The following is a 16,199-nucleotide window of genomic DNA, read 5'->3' on the forward strand; positions in this document are numbered from 1 at the left end:
AAAAATAATAATAATAAAAAAATCTGTAACAAATACACATTTTTATGTAAAAAAAAAATTACACGTTTGGAATCGCCATGTCCATAAAAATCCAATCTATAAAAGTATCACACTAGTTAACCCCATCAGTGAATGCTGTAGAAAAAAAAACACAAAAAAATTAGAAAATTATGCTTTATTATTATACCGCTTGGAAAAAGTGGAAGAAAACGCGATCAAAAAGATGAATATAAATCAAATTAGTATCACTAAAAACACCATCTTGTCCCGCAAAAAATAAGCTGCCACAGCTCCATCAGCAGAAAAATAAAGTTATAGCTCACAGAATAAAGCGATGCAAAAATTATTATTTTTTCTATAAAAGCTTTTATTGTATAAAAGCGGCAAAGCATTAAAAAATTTAAATGAGGTATCGCTGTAATCATACTGACCTGAAGAATAAAGCTGCCATATCAATTTTACCACACGCAGTATGGAGAGAAAAAAATAATTCCTGAATTGCTGGTTTTTGTTCATTCTGCTTCCACAAAAATTGGATTATAGAAAGCTATCAAAAAATGTCATGTGCCCGAAAATGGTACCAATAAAATGTCAGCTCGTCCTGCAAAAAACAATACCACACATGACTCTGTGGGCCAAAATATGGAAAAATTATAGCTCTCAAAATGTGATTATGCAAAAACTATTTTTTTGCAATAAAAATCATCTTTTAGCGTGTGACAGCTGCCAAGCATAAAAACCCGCTATAAAAATGTATTTATTTCCATTTTCTCATTAGGGTTAGAGTTAGGGATAGAGCTAAAGTTAGGATTAGGTTTGGGGCTAAAGTTAGGGTTAGGTTTGGGATTAGGGTTAGGGGTATGTTAGGGTTAGGTTTATGAATAGGGTTGGGATTAGGGTTAGGGATGTGTTTCGGTTAGGGTTGGAGTTAGAATTGGGGGGTTTCCACTGTTTAGGCACATCAGGGGCTCTCGAAACGCGACAGCCAATTCTGTGTTGAAAAAGTCAAACGGCGCTCCTTCCCTTCCAAGCTCTGCCGTGTGCCCAAACAGTGGTTTACCCCCACATATGTGGTGTCAGGTCAGCGTACTCAGGACAAATTGCACAATAACTTTTGGGGTCCTGTTACCTTTGGGAAAATAAAAATTGGGGGTGAAAAGATAATTTTTGTGGAAAAAATATGATTTTTTAATTTTACGGCTCTACGTTATAAACTTCTGTGAAGTCCTTGGGGGTTCAAAGTTCTCACCACACATCTAGATAAATTTATTTAGTTTCCAAAATTGGGGGGTTCCACTGTTTAGGCACATCAGGGGCTCTCCAAGCACAGCATGACGCCGGCAGACCATTCCATCAAAGTCTGCATTCCAAAACGTCACTACTTCCCTTCCGAGCCCCAACGTGTGCTCATCCAGTAGTTTTCTCCCACATATAGGGTATCGGCATACTCAGAACAAATTGGACAACAACTTTTGGGGTCAAATTTCTCCTGTTACCCTTAGGAAAATAAAAAATTGGGGATTAAAAGATCATGTTTGTGGAAAAAATGATTTTTTTTTATTTTCACGTCCAGGTGTTATAAACTTTAGTGAGGCACATGGGTTTCAAAGTCCTTACAACACATCTAGATAAGTTCATCAGGGGTCTATTTTTCAAAATAGGGTCACTTGTGGGGGGTTTCTACTGTTTAGGCACATCAGGGGCTCTGAAAATGCAACAATGCACCTGTAGACCATTCCATCAAAGTCTGCATTCCAAAATGTCGCTCCTTTCCTTCCAGGCTCTGCCATGCGCCCAAACAGTGGCTCCTCCCACATATGGGGTATCAGCATACTCAGGACAAATCACACAACAACTTTTGGGTCCAATATCTCCTGCTACCCTTGAGAAAATAAAAAATTGGGGACTAAAAGATCATGTTTGTGGAAAAAATATGATTTTTTTATTTTCACGCCTGGGGGTTATAAACTTCTGTGAAGCTCTTGGGGGTTCAAAGTGCTCATCAGTCATCACACATCTAGATAAGTTCATTGGGGGGTCTAGTTTCCAAAATGGGGTTCTTCTTTACCTCTCTCACCAAGGCTCTTCTCCCACAATTGCTCAGTTTGGTTGGATGGTCAGATCTAGGAAGACTTCAGGTGGTCTCAAACTTCTTCCATGTAAGGATTATGGAGGCCACTGTGCTCTTGCCACAATTCTGTCTTTAAGCTCCTTGGCCAGTTCCTATGACCTCATGATTCTCATTTGGTCTGACATGCACTGTGAGTAGTGAGGTCTTATATAGACAGGTATGTGCCTTTACAAATCAAGTACTATCAGTTTAATTAAACACAGATGGACTCCAATGAAGGAGTAGAACCATCTCAAGGATGATCACAAGGAAATGGAGAGAATGTGACTTAAATATGATCGTCTGAGCAAAGGGTCTGAATACTTAAAGGGAAGGTGCCATCAATTTTTTCTTTTTCTTTGTATGTGTGAAAATAACATTTAAATATTATTTCTAAATTTTTAATCCAGTGTTTGCATTGATTGCAAATACAGAACTATGAAAAAAGTCAATTATAAAAAAAAATTCTTGTACTTGCAGCTAGGGGGAGCATCTTCCTGTGTAGACCTCAAGCAGCCACAGTAATGCTTACTAGCTTTACGTTAGCTGCAAAATTAGGGCAGGATCTAGTGACGTCAATGTTTCACTCACCCAAAAGAGGAGGGGACAGAATGAAGACTGGAGACATTGCGCCGCCATTTTCTTTGTGACTGCACTGTGATCTGTCACAACAAGCTGCTAAACAGGAAGTGGACCGCGGTGTTCTCAGAGAAGAGGGAGCAGAAGGCAGTGGACTCTGGAGCTGAGCTGCCAGCTGTGAGGATTTTAGAAGAAGACCTACAGAGGCGAGACCAGGACAGAGCGAGCAGGCTGAACATTGCAGACAGTCACTCGGTAAGACTGAATGTAGCAGCATCAGGGCTGCGGCGGTGAATGGCTAAGCATGAATGTTCACTGCACAGGGAAAAATTAGAAGATGGAGGAGTGAATTGGAGGCTGGGAGAGAGAGTATGGGGCAGAGCTGGTGCATGTGAGCAGAGCCAGAGCTTGTGTATGGTGAACGGGAGCAAAGCCAGAGCTGAGATATGGTGATTATGTGCTGAGCCACAGCAGGAGTATGGTGAATAGGAGCAGAGCTGTGGTATGGTGAATGGGGGCAGAGCTGTGGTATGGTGAATGGGGGCAGAGCTGTGGTATTTTGTTTTTTCTTTTTTAATAAATTTGCAAAAATGTCTACATTTCTTATTTTTTCAGTCAAGATGGGATGCAGAGTGTACATTAATGAGTAAAGAAATAAACTTTTTGAATTTCTCAAATGGCTGCAATGAAACAAAGAGTGAAAAATTTAAAGGGGTCTGGATACTTTACATACCTCCTGTACATTTCAGTATGCCAACATTTCGGATTTTAAAATAATTTTTCAAGCTGATGTTTTAAAGTAATCTAATTTACTGAGATAATAACTTTTGGTTTTCATTGGCTGTAAGCCATAATCATCCACATTAAAAGAAATAAACACTTGAAATAGATCACTCTGTTTGTAATGACTTTATATAAAATAGGAGTTTTACTTTTTGCATTGAAGAGCTGAAATAAATTACCTTTTTGATGATATTCAAATTTAGTGCGAAGCACTTGTAGCTATAGGGGAACAAGAGAGAATATGTTCTCCATTCTGCTTTATGTCTTCAGCTTGCATATAGTGCATAAAATAAACAGATGTTTTTTTGACATTGCATTGTGTTCTTTCCCAGCCAGGCTTCTGGTACATTGTGTTGTTGGTATCAGTAGATCTGCAACTCTGGTCCTGGCTTACCTATTGATCCATCATCAATTCTCCCTCATTCAAGCTATTCGCACCGTACAGGAAAAACGCTGGATTTCCCCCAACACAGGTTTTCTCCAGCAGCTGATAAAACTGGATGAAGAACTTCGGCAAACACAAGACAACCAGACAAAATCAGAAGCGAACCAGCATGGAGAGGAGGTGTAGAATCGAATAAAAAAAAAAAAATATGCTGTACCTTACACACAATTTTTATTTTTAGTAAGTTTAGCACTGATATTTACAATTTTGGTAGCCCATAACTGTGTAGGTTTTAACATTTGCTTGTAATTAGCTTGTTTCACCTATTTTTCCTAATTGTATAGAAAACATTGTGTCAACTTTCCTATTATTCTTTCATTTTTATTGAACAAGCACTTCCATCAAAGTTTTTATCCTCTTAATATATTGCTACCATCATATTATATGAAGAAAAAGAGAGAAGAAAGATCCACAGCTAGATATGAATAAAAGCTTCTTTATTTCATTCCATCGAAAAAAAGATTGTCCAAACAGGTTAAAAAATGTCGAACATTCTGACGCCTTTCTGGCCATAGCACTTAATAAAATATATATGCTGCTCAAAAAAATAAAGGGAAAACTATTACAGTTGCAAATTTCTATTCATTACATAGTGAAACACATTGAGAACAATAAAACATAAAAATGATCAGTGTAAATCAAAATTAAAATCCATGGAGTTTTGGATTTAAAATGATACTCCAAATGAAAGTAGAAAATCACTTAACAGACTGCTTGTGTTCCCTTTATTTCTTTGAGCAGTGTATTATATTACATTATATGTCTGGTATCTGCATCATCTGGTATCTGCTCTATTTGTCTATGGAACTGATAGAAATAGCTGAGTGGCAGCTCTATAGATAAAGAGGAAAGCAGAGGCCGCATGCACAATACTGCTCTATCCAGGATGAGACCGCAGAGCAGTGTTCTCAGAATCTCTGGGGGGCACAGTGGTCAAATCCCCTGTGATCACACACACACTGTACATACATATACCGTACACACATACCATACAAACATACCGTACATACACACACCGAACATACACACAGATACACATACCTTACATACTGTGACAAAGTCAGCTTACGCTGAGTCGTTTTCTTTAGAGTAGACCCTCTTGAGTCGTGGCACCCACCCACCTAGGGCGAGCTGACCTTGTGAGGAACCACCCCCTATACAGGGAGTGTCAGGGGCAAGACCAAGGGAGTGAGCCACCACGACTGCTGGAACCAGACGGCCGGCTTAGGTAGACACTAAGTACGAGTGTCTGACGACAAGGGACGTGCAGGAAACAAGACAAGGTGTGGGTTCAAGGTATCTTCGTTAAGGCAAACTCAGAGTAACAACGGGTGCAAAACGTGATAACAGGAAAACAGCAAGGTGCGTGCATGGCACGCCAAGGTCCATGGCATGGCAACGATCGACAGGATCGGGGCATCAGGCTGCAGACATCAGCTCCGGACATCAGGCCGCAGTCGTCAGGCTTACGATCTCTGGCAGCAATCGGCAGGTTCCAGGCATGCAGCAGGCAAAGCACGGTTCAGGCAAGGAGGCACGACAGAGTTCAAGACATGGTACATGTTAGGAGACAAGCCAGGGTCCAAGGCAAAGTTCAAGGCAGGGTGCATGCTAGGGCACACCAGGGTCCAAGGCAAAGTGCAAGGCAGGGTTCAAGACACTAGACATGGTGTGTGTGTTTAGGGGACACGCCAGGGTTCAAGGTCCAAGGTCCTGGGCGCACTAGAGAAGCCGCGAGGATTCAAGATTCAAGGTCCTACGCATGCTAGAGGCACGCCAAGGGCACGGTACAAAGAATGGTCCTGGCCGTGCTAGGAGGCACGCCAGGGTACATGGTTAACAGCGGGTCCCACACGTGCTAGAGAACACGTTGGGCTTTGAAGTTCAGGACAGATGTCCTGCGCGTGCAGAGAGGCACGCCAAGGTCAGGGTTCAAGGCATGATACTGCACTTGCAGAGGGGCACACCAGGGGCAGGGTTCAAGGCATGATACTGCACTTGCAGAGGGGCACACCAGGGGCAGGGTTCAAGGCATGGTCCTGGGTGTGCAAAGGTGCACGCCAGGGGCAGGGTTCAGACAAAGAGCAAAACGAAAGCAGAAACACTGAGCTAGGTAGAAACAAGACAAAGATTCAAGACAAGTCATGAAACTCAGAACACGACAGAGAGAAGGTTCAAGACAGAGCAAAGGTGGCAAAAGTCTTGTGCATGAGTAGCATGAAAACGCACAGTGCGAGAAACAGCGTGAGTGCAAGGGAGCACGGAAAACATGACTGAGGCACCGGCAGGCGGCAACGGCAGAGGCACAGGCAGGCGGGCACGACTAGAGGCGGCATGGCTGAGGCACAGACAGGCGGACACCACTAGAGCACTGGCTGGCGGGCATGGCTGAGGCACAAACCTCATACACACGGCTCTGCTCCGCACACCTTGCACACATGAACTTCCCCTCTGTACACCTTGTACACACGGCTCCAGGCTCCGCACCGTACACCTCGTACACACACGGCTATGCTCCGGTACACCTCGTACACACATGGCTCCGCTCCATACACCTCGTACACACATGGCTCTGCTCCGTACAAACACAGCTCTGCTCCATACACACACAGCTCTGCTACATCCCCCCTGTTAACCCCTCCTGACCCCACACATAAACTTCCCTCATCCAGCACCATGACAAACTGCACAGCAGAGTCCTGCACTCACTGAGGCTTCTGATCATGTGACCCCTGACTCCTCCCCTCCTGTGACATCACAGATCCTGTGCCAGAAGAGAACAGTCCAGCAATGACTCATTGCTGGCTGCGGTGGGTCTCTGGGAGGGCGAGGATGGGGTCAGTGCATGGTAGGCGTGGCGGTGGGTATCCCAGACTTCATGAGTGGGCCCCCCCGTCTCGCCAGGGCCCTGGCACTTGCCCGGGTGCACCAGGTGCTGACGCCGGCCATGACTGGACTCACCCATCTCTCCAGGTCACCTGGAAGCCTTCCAAATGTATAGTAACCCTCAGCAGGACATCTGCTGAGCAAAACAGGCCCAGGCTTCCATCACAGGGCCACCCACCTCTGTGATAAATACCGCCCATTAAACACAACACATATACCGTATATACATACACACATATACCGTACATACCCACATCTATAATATAATGCTAGGAGCGTCACGTCACTCTGTCCAAAGCCTTTATAGACTGCGCAAGCGCGATGCACCTGCGCAGTCTGGACCCCACAGAGTTACGCATCTGGGAATGAGGATTGTGGCCCAGGAGATCGCGGTATGCGAAAGCATTGAACATATAACGCGATCTCCAGCACAACAACTTACCTATCCGGTATTGCTGCGGGGTCTCTTTGGGCTGGAGGCCGGGACATGAATCCTTCGTCGGAAATGGCGCATGCGTATAGCGCACTTCAGGCGCCATTTTGTTGGTGGGCGGAAATTATTGAAATAAGGCCCTGATGTCAGGAGAGGGCGGGTTGTGGCGTCGGAATCGGCACCTGCGCAGTCCTCCCTTGCCGGTGCCATTTTTATAGATACGTCAGTGGAGCAATCCAGCCACTATCTAATGAATAGATATAGAAAATACGTCAGAGCAGCAATCCAACCACTGTGTAGGATGGGAGCAGCACATGACAGGATGTGAGCACCACATGACAGGATGGGGATGCAGGATGAGAGAACCACATGACAGGATGGGGATGCAGGATGAGAGCACCACATGACAGGATAGGGGCGCAGAATTGAAGTAGCACATACCAGGATGGGGGCAGCACATGACAGCATGGGGGTGCAGGATGGGAGCACCACATGACAAGATGAGGGCACAGGATGGGAGCACCGCATGACAGGATTTTGGCGCAGGATGGGAGCACATGACAGGATTGGGGTGTCGGATGGGAGCACATGACAGGCTGAAGGCACAGGAAGAGTGTAGCACATGACAAGATGGAGGTGTTCAAAACAGGATGAGGGCACAGGATGGGGGCTGCACATGACAAGAAGGGGGTGCAGGATGGGAGCAGCACATACCAGGATGGAGACCATATACCAATATAAATGCTCACCACCCCGGCGTAGAACGGTTTCAATAGCTAGTACAGTTGTATACACATACCGTACACACATACTGTACATACATGCACGTAAACATACATATATACATACAACTGTATCGCACACTGTACATACATACACATACATATACATATACTGTACATGCATACACACAGACATACAAATATACCATACTGTCACACTCACGCCTTGGCAGGTTGGCACGAGCGAGGGGGTTATGGACCCACTGTGCCACAAAGCAAACTACCCTGGAATGGGTGTAACTAATGCAGCTATCTTGGTCTTCACTCGAGCCTCTGATGGTGAGGTCAGGCTTGTGCGGCAAGTAGCTGCTAGGTGCCACTCCAGGGTGGTGTCTGGTTGTGGCTGCTGATCCCACTGGGGAACAGAACACTAGGACAGGTGCAGGCGACAGGCACGACTAGCAGACAGGCAGGTGAGCACGACAGGCAAGGCTGAGACACAGGCAGGCGGGTACAGCTGAGACACAGGCAGGCGGGCACGGCTGAGACACTGGCAGGTGGGCACGGCTGAGACACTGGCAGGTGGGCACGGCTGAGACACTGGCAGGGGGGCACGGCTGAGACACTGGCAGGGGGGCACGGCTGAGACACTGGCAGGGGGGCACGGCTGAGACACTGGCAGGGGGGCATGGCTGAGACACTGGCAGGGGGCACGGCTGAGACACTGGCAGGTGGGCACGGCTGAGACACTGGCAGGTGGGCACGGCTGAGACACTGGCAGGCGGCATGGCTGACTGGGAAGGCACAGGGACACAGACAGGAAGGAGGGGTGTATCTAATAGGTAGAGGACTGTTCACACAGGAGGTGCTGGTACGGGAAGGATGGAAATATAGATGGTATGATCTTTCATACAGGTTCAGACCTGTTCACCCTGGAGAAGAACCGCAAGGCTGCGGAGAGGAGCTTCAGTTAGCAGCAAGAGGTTCTGCAGCAGCTGAAGCAGAACAAAGCAGATCTGCACAAGTGTGGAGCACAAGCAGAGCCGACAGAGTATGGAGCAGGCAGAGCGACAAGAGTGTGGAGCACAGGCAGAGCCGCAAGAGCGTGGAGCAAAAGCAGAGCCGCAAGAGCACAAGCAGAGCCGCAAGAACGCAGAGCAGGCAAAGCCACAAGAGTGCGGAGAATGCAAAGCCGCAAAAGTGCGGAGCACAAGCAGAGCCACAAGCAGACAGAGAGGACACAAGAAAAGACACAGCAGGGAAAGAAGCCACAGAAAAGGAGACCGAGAGACAGATGTGGGACTGAGTTCAGACAAGGTAATGGTGCAAGACAAGGTACTGGAATAAAGACACAGAGACTCGGATCTAGTGCCTCCTGGAGGGCAGAGAGGACAGGTACCAGACAAGGCAAGGAGCAATAGCACGGGGACCAGGATATTCTTCCTCCTGGAGGACGGACGGACAGGTACAAGGCAAGGTTAGGAACAAGGACACAGCGACCCTGTAGGGCAGAGCAGACAGGCACAGATACAGGAAACAAGCCTCCAGATAAGGCAAAACACATGACAGGACCAGGCAACTCAGCAGCAAGACACTAACTGAGTAAAGGCGTTGCTCAGGCAGCTTCCACCAGGTGGAGCTGCCCTAAATACTAGAGGCCTCTTGGTAATTGGCCAGGGACACATTAGGCAGGTGCACATTGATTCCATAAGAACCAGAGAGTGCCGGCGCCGCCCCACTATGCACACAGCCAGGAAGAATGCAGAGAGCAGATAGGAAGCAAGAGGCACACAGCATGGAGCCGGCAGCAGATAGAAGCTACAACATGGCCTGGAGCAATGAGTAAGTTGGTGTGTGGGGGATGGTAGGCCATGCAGTGATGCCGGCAGAGTTGTTACACATACATACATACATATATACCGTACATACATATACACACAGATAGAAGCATGTACATAGTGTAGGGATGTGACTCGCTTAGGTTCAGCGGGAGACAAATATGAGACAGGTTCTTCCAAAGTTCATGTGGTTTATTCACGTCATAAATGCACAAGGCAGCATAACACCAAAAAGGAACCTTTAGCTCAGGCAAAAGAACACAAATGTCCGTGGTTGTAGACTCAGAACAGGAGTCTCAGCACACATGGGAGGCTTAGCCCTCCCCACACACAGCTCCCTGGTTCAGGAGCAGGCCACATTATAAGGCTGTAGCCACACCCACGAACCCAGCAGCTGACTGGTCACCTGACTGTGACCTCACCACAGGTCCTTCAAACAACAGCAATAATAATATCTGGTACGCTTTACTTATACCTTACATTATAGAGACAAGCCATTTATGAGGCACATATCTCCCATCGATTACACGACGCTTAGCCCTGCCACAATAGATACACACTGTGATAAAACACTCCGGGATCGCCTTTGCTGGGGTCAAAGGTCACGTGCGTTCAGCATGAAACTAAGGCGCAGAGCTGGGATTCGGGTATATCTGACACTGGGTCAGGTTTATTAACGGTGAAAGCAATGCATAAAGGAAATAAAACATAAAACAAATCCTTGCTTGTCCGGCACTAACTAAACAAGGTACAACCTAACTACCAACTGGCGGGCTTCTCCCGTCCAGCCAAACCACAGTTGCAGTGGGCACTGCTTCCACTCACGTTTGTCTCTCACACAGACAGGCTCTCTGTGTTCCCAGGCTGAGACACTCACACAACCACCTGGCATCCTTTTATATCCGCCTCCCATTATTCATTAGTAACCAGGAGCGATACTGACCAGACTAGGCCACATAGGAAAGGTATCTGGGTGAGATATACCTGCCCTCATCCACTATTCCCACATGATTCTCACATATCCCCCCCCTCTGCTCAGACCACTCCGGTCGAGCAATGACACTCACCAAACAGTGCACTCGGGACAGGGCATCTGCATTCCCCATCTGTACCCCTGGGCGGTGCTCCACCGTAAAAGTGTAGGCCTGCAGGGCAAGGAACCACCGGGTCACCCGGCTATTCCGTTCCTTGTTCAAGTGCATCCACTTGAGAGGGGCATGGTCAGTGATCAGCCTGAACTTTCGGCCCACCAGATAATATTTGAGGGCCTCTAGAGCCCACTTAATGGCTAGGCACTCTTTTTCTATGACTGCATACTTTTGCTCATGTTTGTTCAGCTTCCTGCTGAGATAGAGGACTGGGTGTTCCACTCCGTCCCTCACTTGTGACAGTACGGCCCCGATACCGGTATCAGAGGCATCCGTTTGTACCACAAACTCGCTGCAGAAGTCCGGAGTCACCAGTACTGGTTGAGAGCAAAGTGCCCGTTTTAGGCTATGGAAGGCTTCTTTAGCCGCTAAACTCCATTTAATCATGACGGAGTCTTTCCCTTTTGTAAGATCCGTCAGGGGGGTAGCGATGGCTGCAAAATTGGGTATGAACCGGCGATAATAGCCGGCGATCCACAGAAAGGCTTGCACCTGCTTCTTGTTGACAGGTTGCGGTCTGTCCTGAACCGCCTGAATCTTATTGAGCTGGGGTTTAACAATACCCCTCCCAATTACATACCCCAAATACCGGGCTTCTTCTAGCCCGATGTGACATTTCTTGGGGTTCGCGGTTAGACCTGCCTCCCACAGGTCGTCAATCACAGCTTGTACTTTCTGGAGAGGAGTCTCCCAGTCCAAGCTGTAAATGACAATGTCATCCAAATAGGCCGAAGCGTACTGCCTATGTGGCCTCAGGACTCGATCCATCAGTCTCTGGAAGGTCGCCGGTGCCCCGTGCAGTCCAAACGGCATATACACATATTGAAATAAACCTTTCGGCGTAGCAAATGCCGTCTTTTCTCTGGCAGCCTCAGCCAGAGGGATCTGCCAATACCCCTTTGTTAGATCTAGGGTCGTAATATACCGGGCTTTTCCTAACCGATCTATTAACTCGTCGACCCGGGGCATAGGGTAGGCATCAAATTTTGAGACCGCATTCAGTTTCCTGAAGTCATTGCAGAACCGGATGGTGCCGTCCGGTTTAGGAATTAGCACAATCGGGCTGGACCAATCACTGTGTGATTCCTCAATGACACCTAACTCTAACATTGCCTTCACTTCTCGGGAAACGGCTTCACGGCACGCTTCCGGGATTCGGTAGGGTTTTACGTGAACTGACACCAGGTTCCGTTACGATGTCATGTTTCATTAGCGTAGTCTGCCCGTGTTTTTCTGAGAAAAACTTTTGGTTGTGAAGTAGAAACTGCCTGACCTCAGTCTTTTGCCGCTCCGAGAGAGTCTCTGCAACCCGTACCTCCGGTACGGTATGTGAGCAGACGGGACGGGCCAGCTCCGCTGACAAGGCAGACCGATCTTTCCAGGGTTTTATCAGATTTAAATGATAAATCTGTTCAGGTTTCCGTTTACCTGCCTTGTATACTTTGTAGTTTACTTCACCAACTTTTTCCTTAATCTCAAAGGGGCCCTGCCACTTTGCCAGGAACTTACTGTCCACCGTGGGGACTAGGATCAACACCCTATCTCCGGGTGCAAACGTACGGATCTTGGTGCCCCTATCATAGATTCTTTTTTGGGCTCCTTGAGCCTGCATCATGTGTTCTTTGACGATAGGCATAACAGCCGCAATACGGCCCTGCATTTGTGTGATGCGATCTATCACCGTTTTAAACGGAGTGACCCGACCCTCCCAGGTTTCTTTTGTAATGTCTAACAGTCCGCGAGGATGTAGGGCATACAATAACTCGAAAAGCGAGAATCCCGTGGAAGACTGTGGTACTTCCCTGATGGCAAAAAGCAAATACGGAAGTAAATAGTCCCAGTTCTTCCCATCCTTGTCTATCACCTTTCTCAGCATCTGCTTCAGAGTTTTATTGAACCGTTCGACCAACCCGTCTGTTTGAGGGTGATACACGGATGTGCATAACGGTTCGATTTGTAACAATCGGCAGAGCTCCTTCATTACCCTAGACATAAAGGGGGTCCCCTGGTCGGTGAGTATCTGTTTTGGTATACCGACCCGACTAAACACATGCACCAGTTACTTGGCAATCGTCTTGGTGGCCGTGTTACGCAAAGGGATGGCCTCCGGGTAACGAGTGGCATAATCCAAGATGACCAGGATATGTTGGTGTCCACGTGCAGACCGTGGAAGGGGCCCAACTAAATCCATCCCAATCCTCTCAAACGGGACTTCAATAATAGGTAGGGGTACCAAAGGGCTACAGAACCGGGGCTTAGGTGCAGAGGCTTGGCAGTCAGGACAAGACTCACAATATACACGAATATCGTGATGCATGCCTGGCCAAACAAAACAGTGTAATATCCTTTCGGTGGTTTTCTGGACTCCCAGGTGACCTCCCATCACATGTCTGTGGGCCAGGTCCAGCACCTGCCGCCGGTAGGGTTTTGGCACGACTAATAGTTGCACCGTGTCTTCCCCCTTTTTTTCTATCTGATAGAGTAAATCATTCTTCAGAACCATGTAAGGATATGCCAGCCTAGAGCCAGGTTCTAAGGGTACCCCATTTATCACTTTTACATTTGTCCTAGCCGGAGAAAGGGTAGGATCCTTTATTTGCTCGCTTTGGAAGTCATCTTTCTGAACTTCTAAATCCGGCAAACAGGGAGGTGGACAGCTGTCGGCCTCCTCCTCTTCCCCGGTCTCCTCCGTATCACCCGCCATGACTGAAAACGGGAACTGCAGGTCATTTCCAGCAGACTCTTCCCCGAGTCTTCCGGGGAGACCTCTTCCAGGGGTTCGGGACCCACACGCGCCCTGGGAGAAGAATCATGTACACTATTACCCTGGGGTATCAACTGATTCTCCCACAATTGCCATAAGTGGGGAAAATCCTGGCCCAGGATAACATCATGCAATAACGCCGGGACGAGTCCCACTTTATGTTGCACAGACCCATAGGAAGTAGTAATGCATATGACCGTACCTCACCACGAACAGGTGTCTCCATGCACACATGTTACAGAAAATTTGTCAGATGGTCCAGTCGGGGTTGACACCAGACTGGCCTTCACCAGAGTCACCACACTTCCCGAGTCTAACAATGCCACCACATTTTTTCCATCAACAGTTAAATCAAACAAGTGTTTTTCCACATCCTTTTGACTAGCATTCACACTCACTACCCGTGCAACCATAGACATGTAGTTTTTAGAGTCTGTGATGTCGCACTGCATGGGTTCAGTAGTGAGCGGACAGTTCGCAACAATGTGTCCCATCTCTTGGCAGCGGAAACACCTAACGGGCCCCTTGCTTAGACCATAGTTCGTTACTCTCGGCCTCGCAGTGCGGGCAGTCCCGTTTTCCTCCCCCACTGTCTTAGGGATTTTTCCTTCTCCCCTACTCCCTGGAACAGTCTTACCGGTTCCACGTGGAGACGATGAAGAACGAGGTGGGGTAGCGTCGTCTCGGAGTCCTTCCGCCACGGAGTAACGTTCAACCAGATCCACCAGTTGATCTGCCGTCGTAGAATTTCCGTGGCTTACCCACTTCCTCAGGGCTGGCGGTAGAGCTCTCAGGTACTTGTCCATGACGACTCTCTGGATTATCTCTGGCGCTGTCAACACCTCGGGTTGTAGCCACTTCTTCATCACGTGGATCAGGTCGAACATCAATGACCGCGGTGGTTTATCCGGCTGATAAGTCCATTGATGCACTCTCTGTGCACGGACAGCGGTCGTCACTCCCAGCTGGGCCAAGATCTCAGCTTTCAGTTTGTCAAAGTCTTGTGCAGCTTCAGGCTCTAAGTCATAATAAGCCTTTTGGGCCTCACCGGAAAGAAACGGGGCAATCAGGCCGGCCCATCGTGCCTTTGGCCATTTTTCTCACACCGCCGTCCGTTCAAACGTGTTCAGGTATGCCTCGACGTCATCTTCGGTTGTCATCTTCTGCCAGTACCGACTCACGTGAATCACTCTTGACTCTGCTTCCAGGTTAACCTCAGGTAAGCTTGCCAGGCGCTGCGCCACCTGCTGGAGAAGCGAACGATCGGTAGCTGTCATGTCCACCAACTCCTTCAGCTGGGCCATCATCACCCGATTAGCTTCTTGCTGGACGGCGGTGGACTGTACCAGCGCTTTCACCACGTCCTCCATGCTCATGCTTCCAACGTGATGCCCGCGTTCTCCACCACAATGTGATAAAACACTCCGGGATCGCCTTTGCTGGGGTCAAAGGTCACGTGCGTTCAGCATGAAACTCAGGCGCAGAGCTGGGATTCGGGTATATCTGACACTGGGTCAGGTTTATTAACGGTGAAAGCAATGCATAAAGGAAATAAAACATAAAACAAATCCTTGCCTGTCTGGCACTAACTAAACAAGGTACAACCTAACTACCAACTGGCGGGCTTCTCCCATCCAGCCAAACCACAGTTGCAGTGGGCATTGCTTCCACTCACGTGTGTCTCTCACACAGACAGGCTCTCTGTGTTCCCAGGCTGAGACACTCACACAACCACCTGGCATCCTTTTATATCCGCCTCCCATTATTCATTAGTAACCAGGTGCGATACTGACCAGACTAGACCACATAGGAAAGGTATCTGGGCGAGATATACCTGCCCTCATCCACTATTCCCACATGATTCTCACAACACACATACTGTACATACACAGACACACACATGTTGGCCTACTGAAGTGTACAGTGGGTACAGAAAGTATTCAGACCACTTTAAATTTTTCACTCTTTGTTTCATTGCAGCCATTTGGTAAATTCAAAAAAGTTCATTTTTTTTCTCATTAATGTACACTCTGAACCCCATCTTGACTGAAAAAAACAGAAATGTAGACATTTTTGCAAATTTATTAAGCAATAAAAACCAAAATATCAAATGGTCATAAGTATTCACACCCTTTGCTCAGACACTCATATTTAAGTCACATGCTGTCCATTTCCTTCCAATCCTCCTTGAGATGGTTCTACCCTTTCATTGGAATCCATCTGTGTTTAATTAAACTGATAGTACTTGTGGGAGAAGAGCCTTGGTGAGAGAGGTAAAGAACCCCAATAACACTGTGTCTGAGCTCCACAGATGCAGTAGGGAGATGGGAGAAATTTCCACAAAGTCAACTATCACTGCAGCCCTCCACCAGTCAGATATTTATGGCAGAGTGGCCCGATGGAAGCCTCTCCTCAGTTCAAGACATATGAAAGCCTGCATAGAGTTTGCTAAAAAACACATGAAGGACTCCAAGACTATGAGAAACAAGAT

At 47.6% G+C, this 16,199-nt stretch overlaps 1 protein-coding gene across 2 annotated transcripts in view; it reads left to right on the forward strand.

Annotated features, from left to right (window-relative positions):
- The window catches only part of DUSP13A (dual specificity phosphatase 13A), a 114,771-nt gene extending 110,409 nt beyond the window's left edge, over positions 1-4,362 (forward strand). For both annotated transcript variants that reach the window (XM_073552057.1, XM_073552058.1), the window contains exon 3: positions 3,805-4,362. In XM_073552057.1, the coding sequence (XP_073408158.1) occupies positions 3,805-4,043 (239 nt within the window). In that variant the 3' untranslated portion in view covers positions 4,044-4,362. The remainder of the gene's footprint in view (positions 1-3,804) is intronic.
- Positions 4,363-16,199: the final 11,837 nt, after the last annotated feature.

This window comes from Dendrobates tinctorius, unplaced genomic scaffold (assembly GCF_039654945.1).
Source record: "Dendrobates tinctorius isolate UK_male_01 unplaced genomic scaffold, ASM3965494v1 ptg000184l, whole genome shotgun sequence".
Lineage (NCBI taxonomy): Eukaryota > Metazoa > Chordata > Amphibia > Anura > Dendrobatidae > Dendrobates > Dendrobates tinctorius.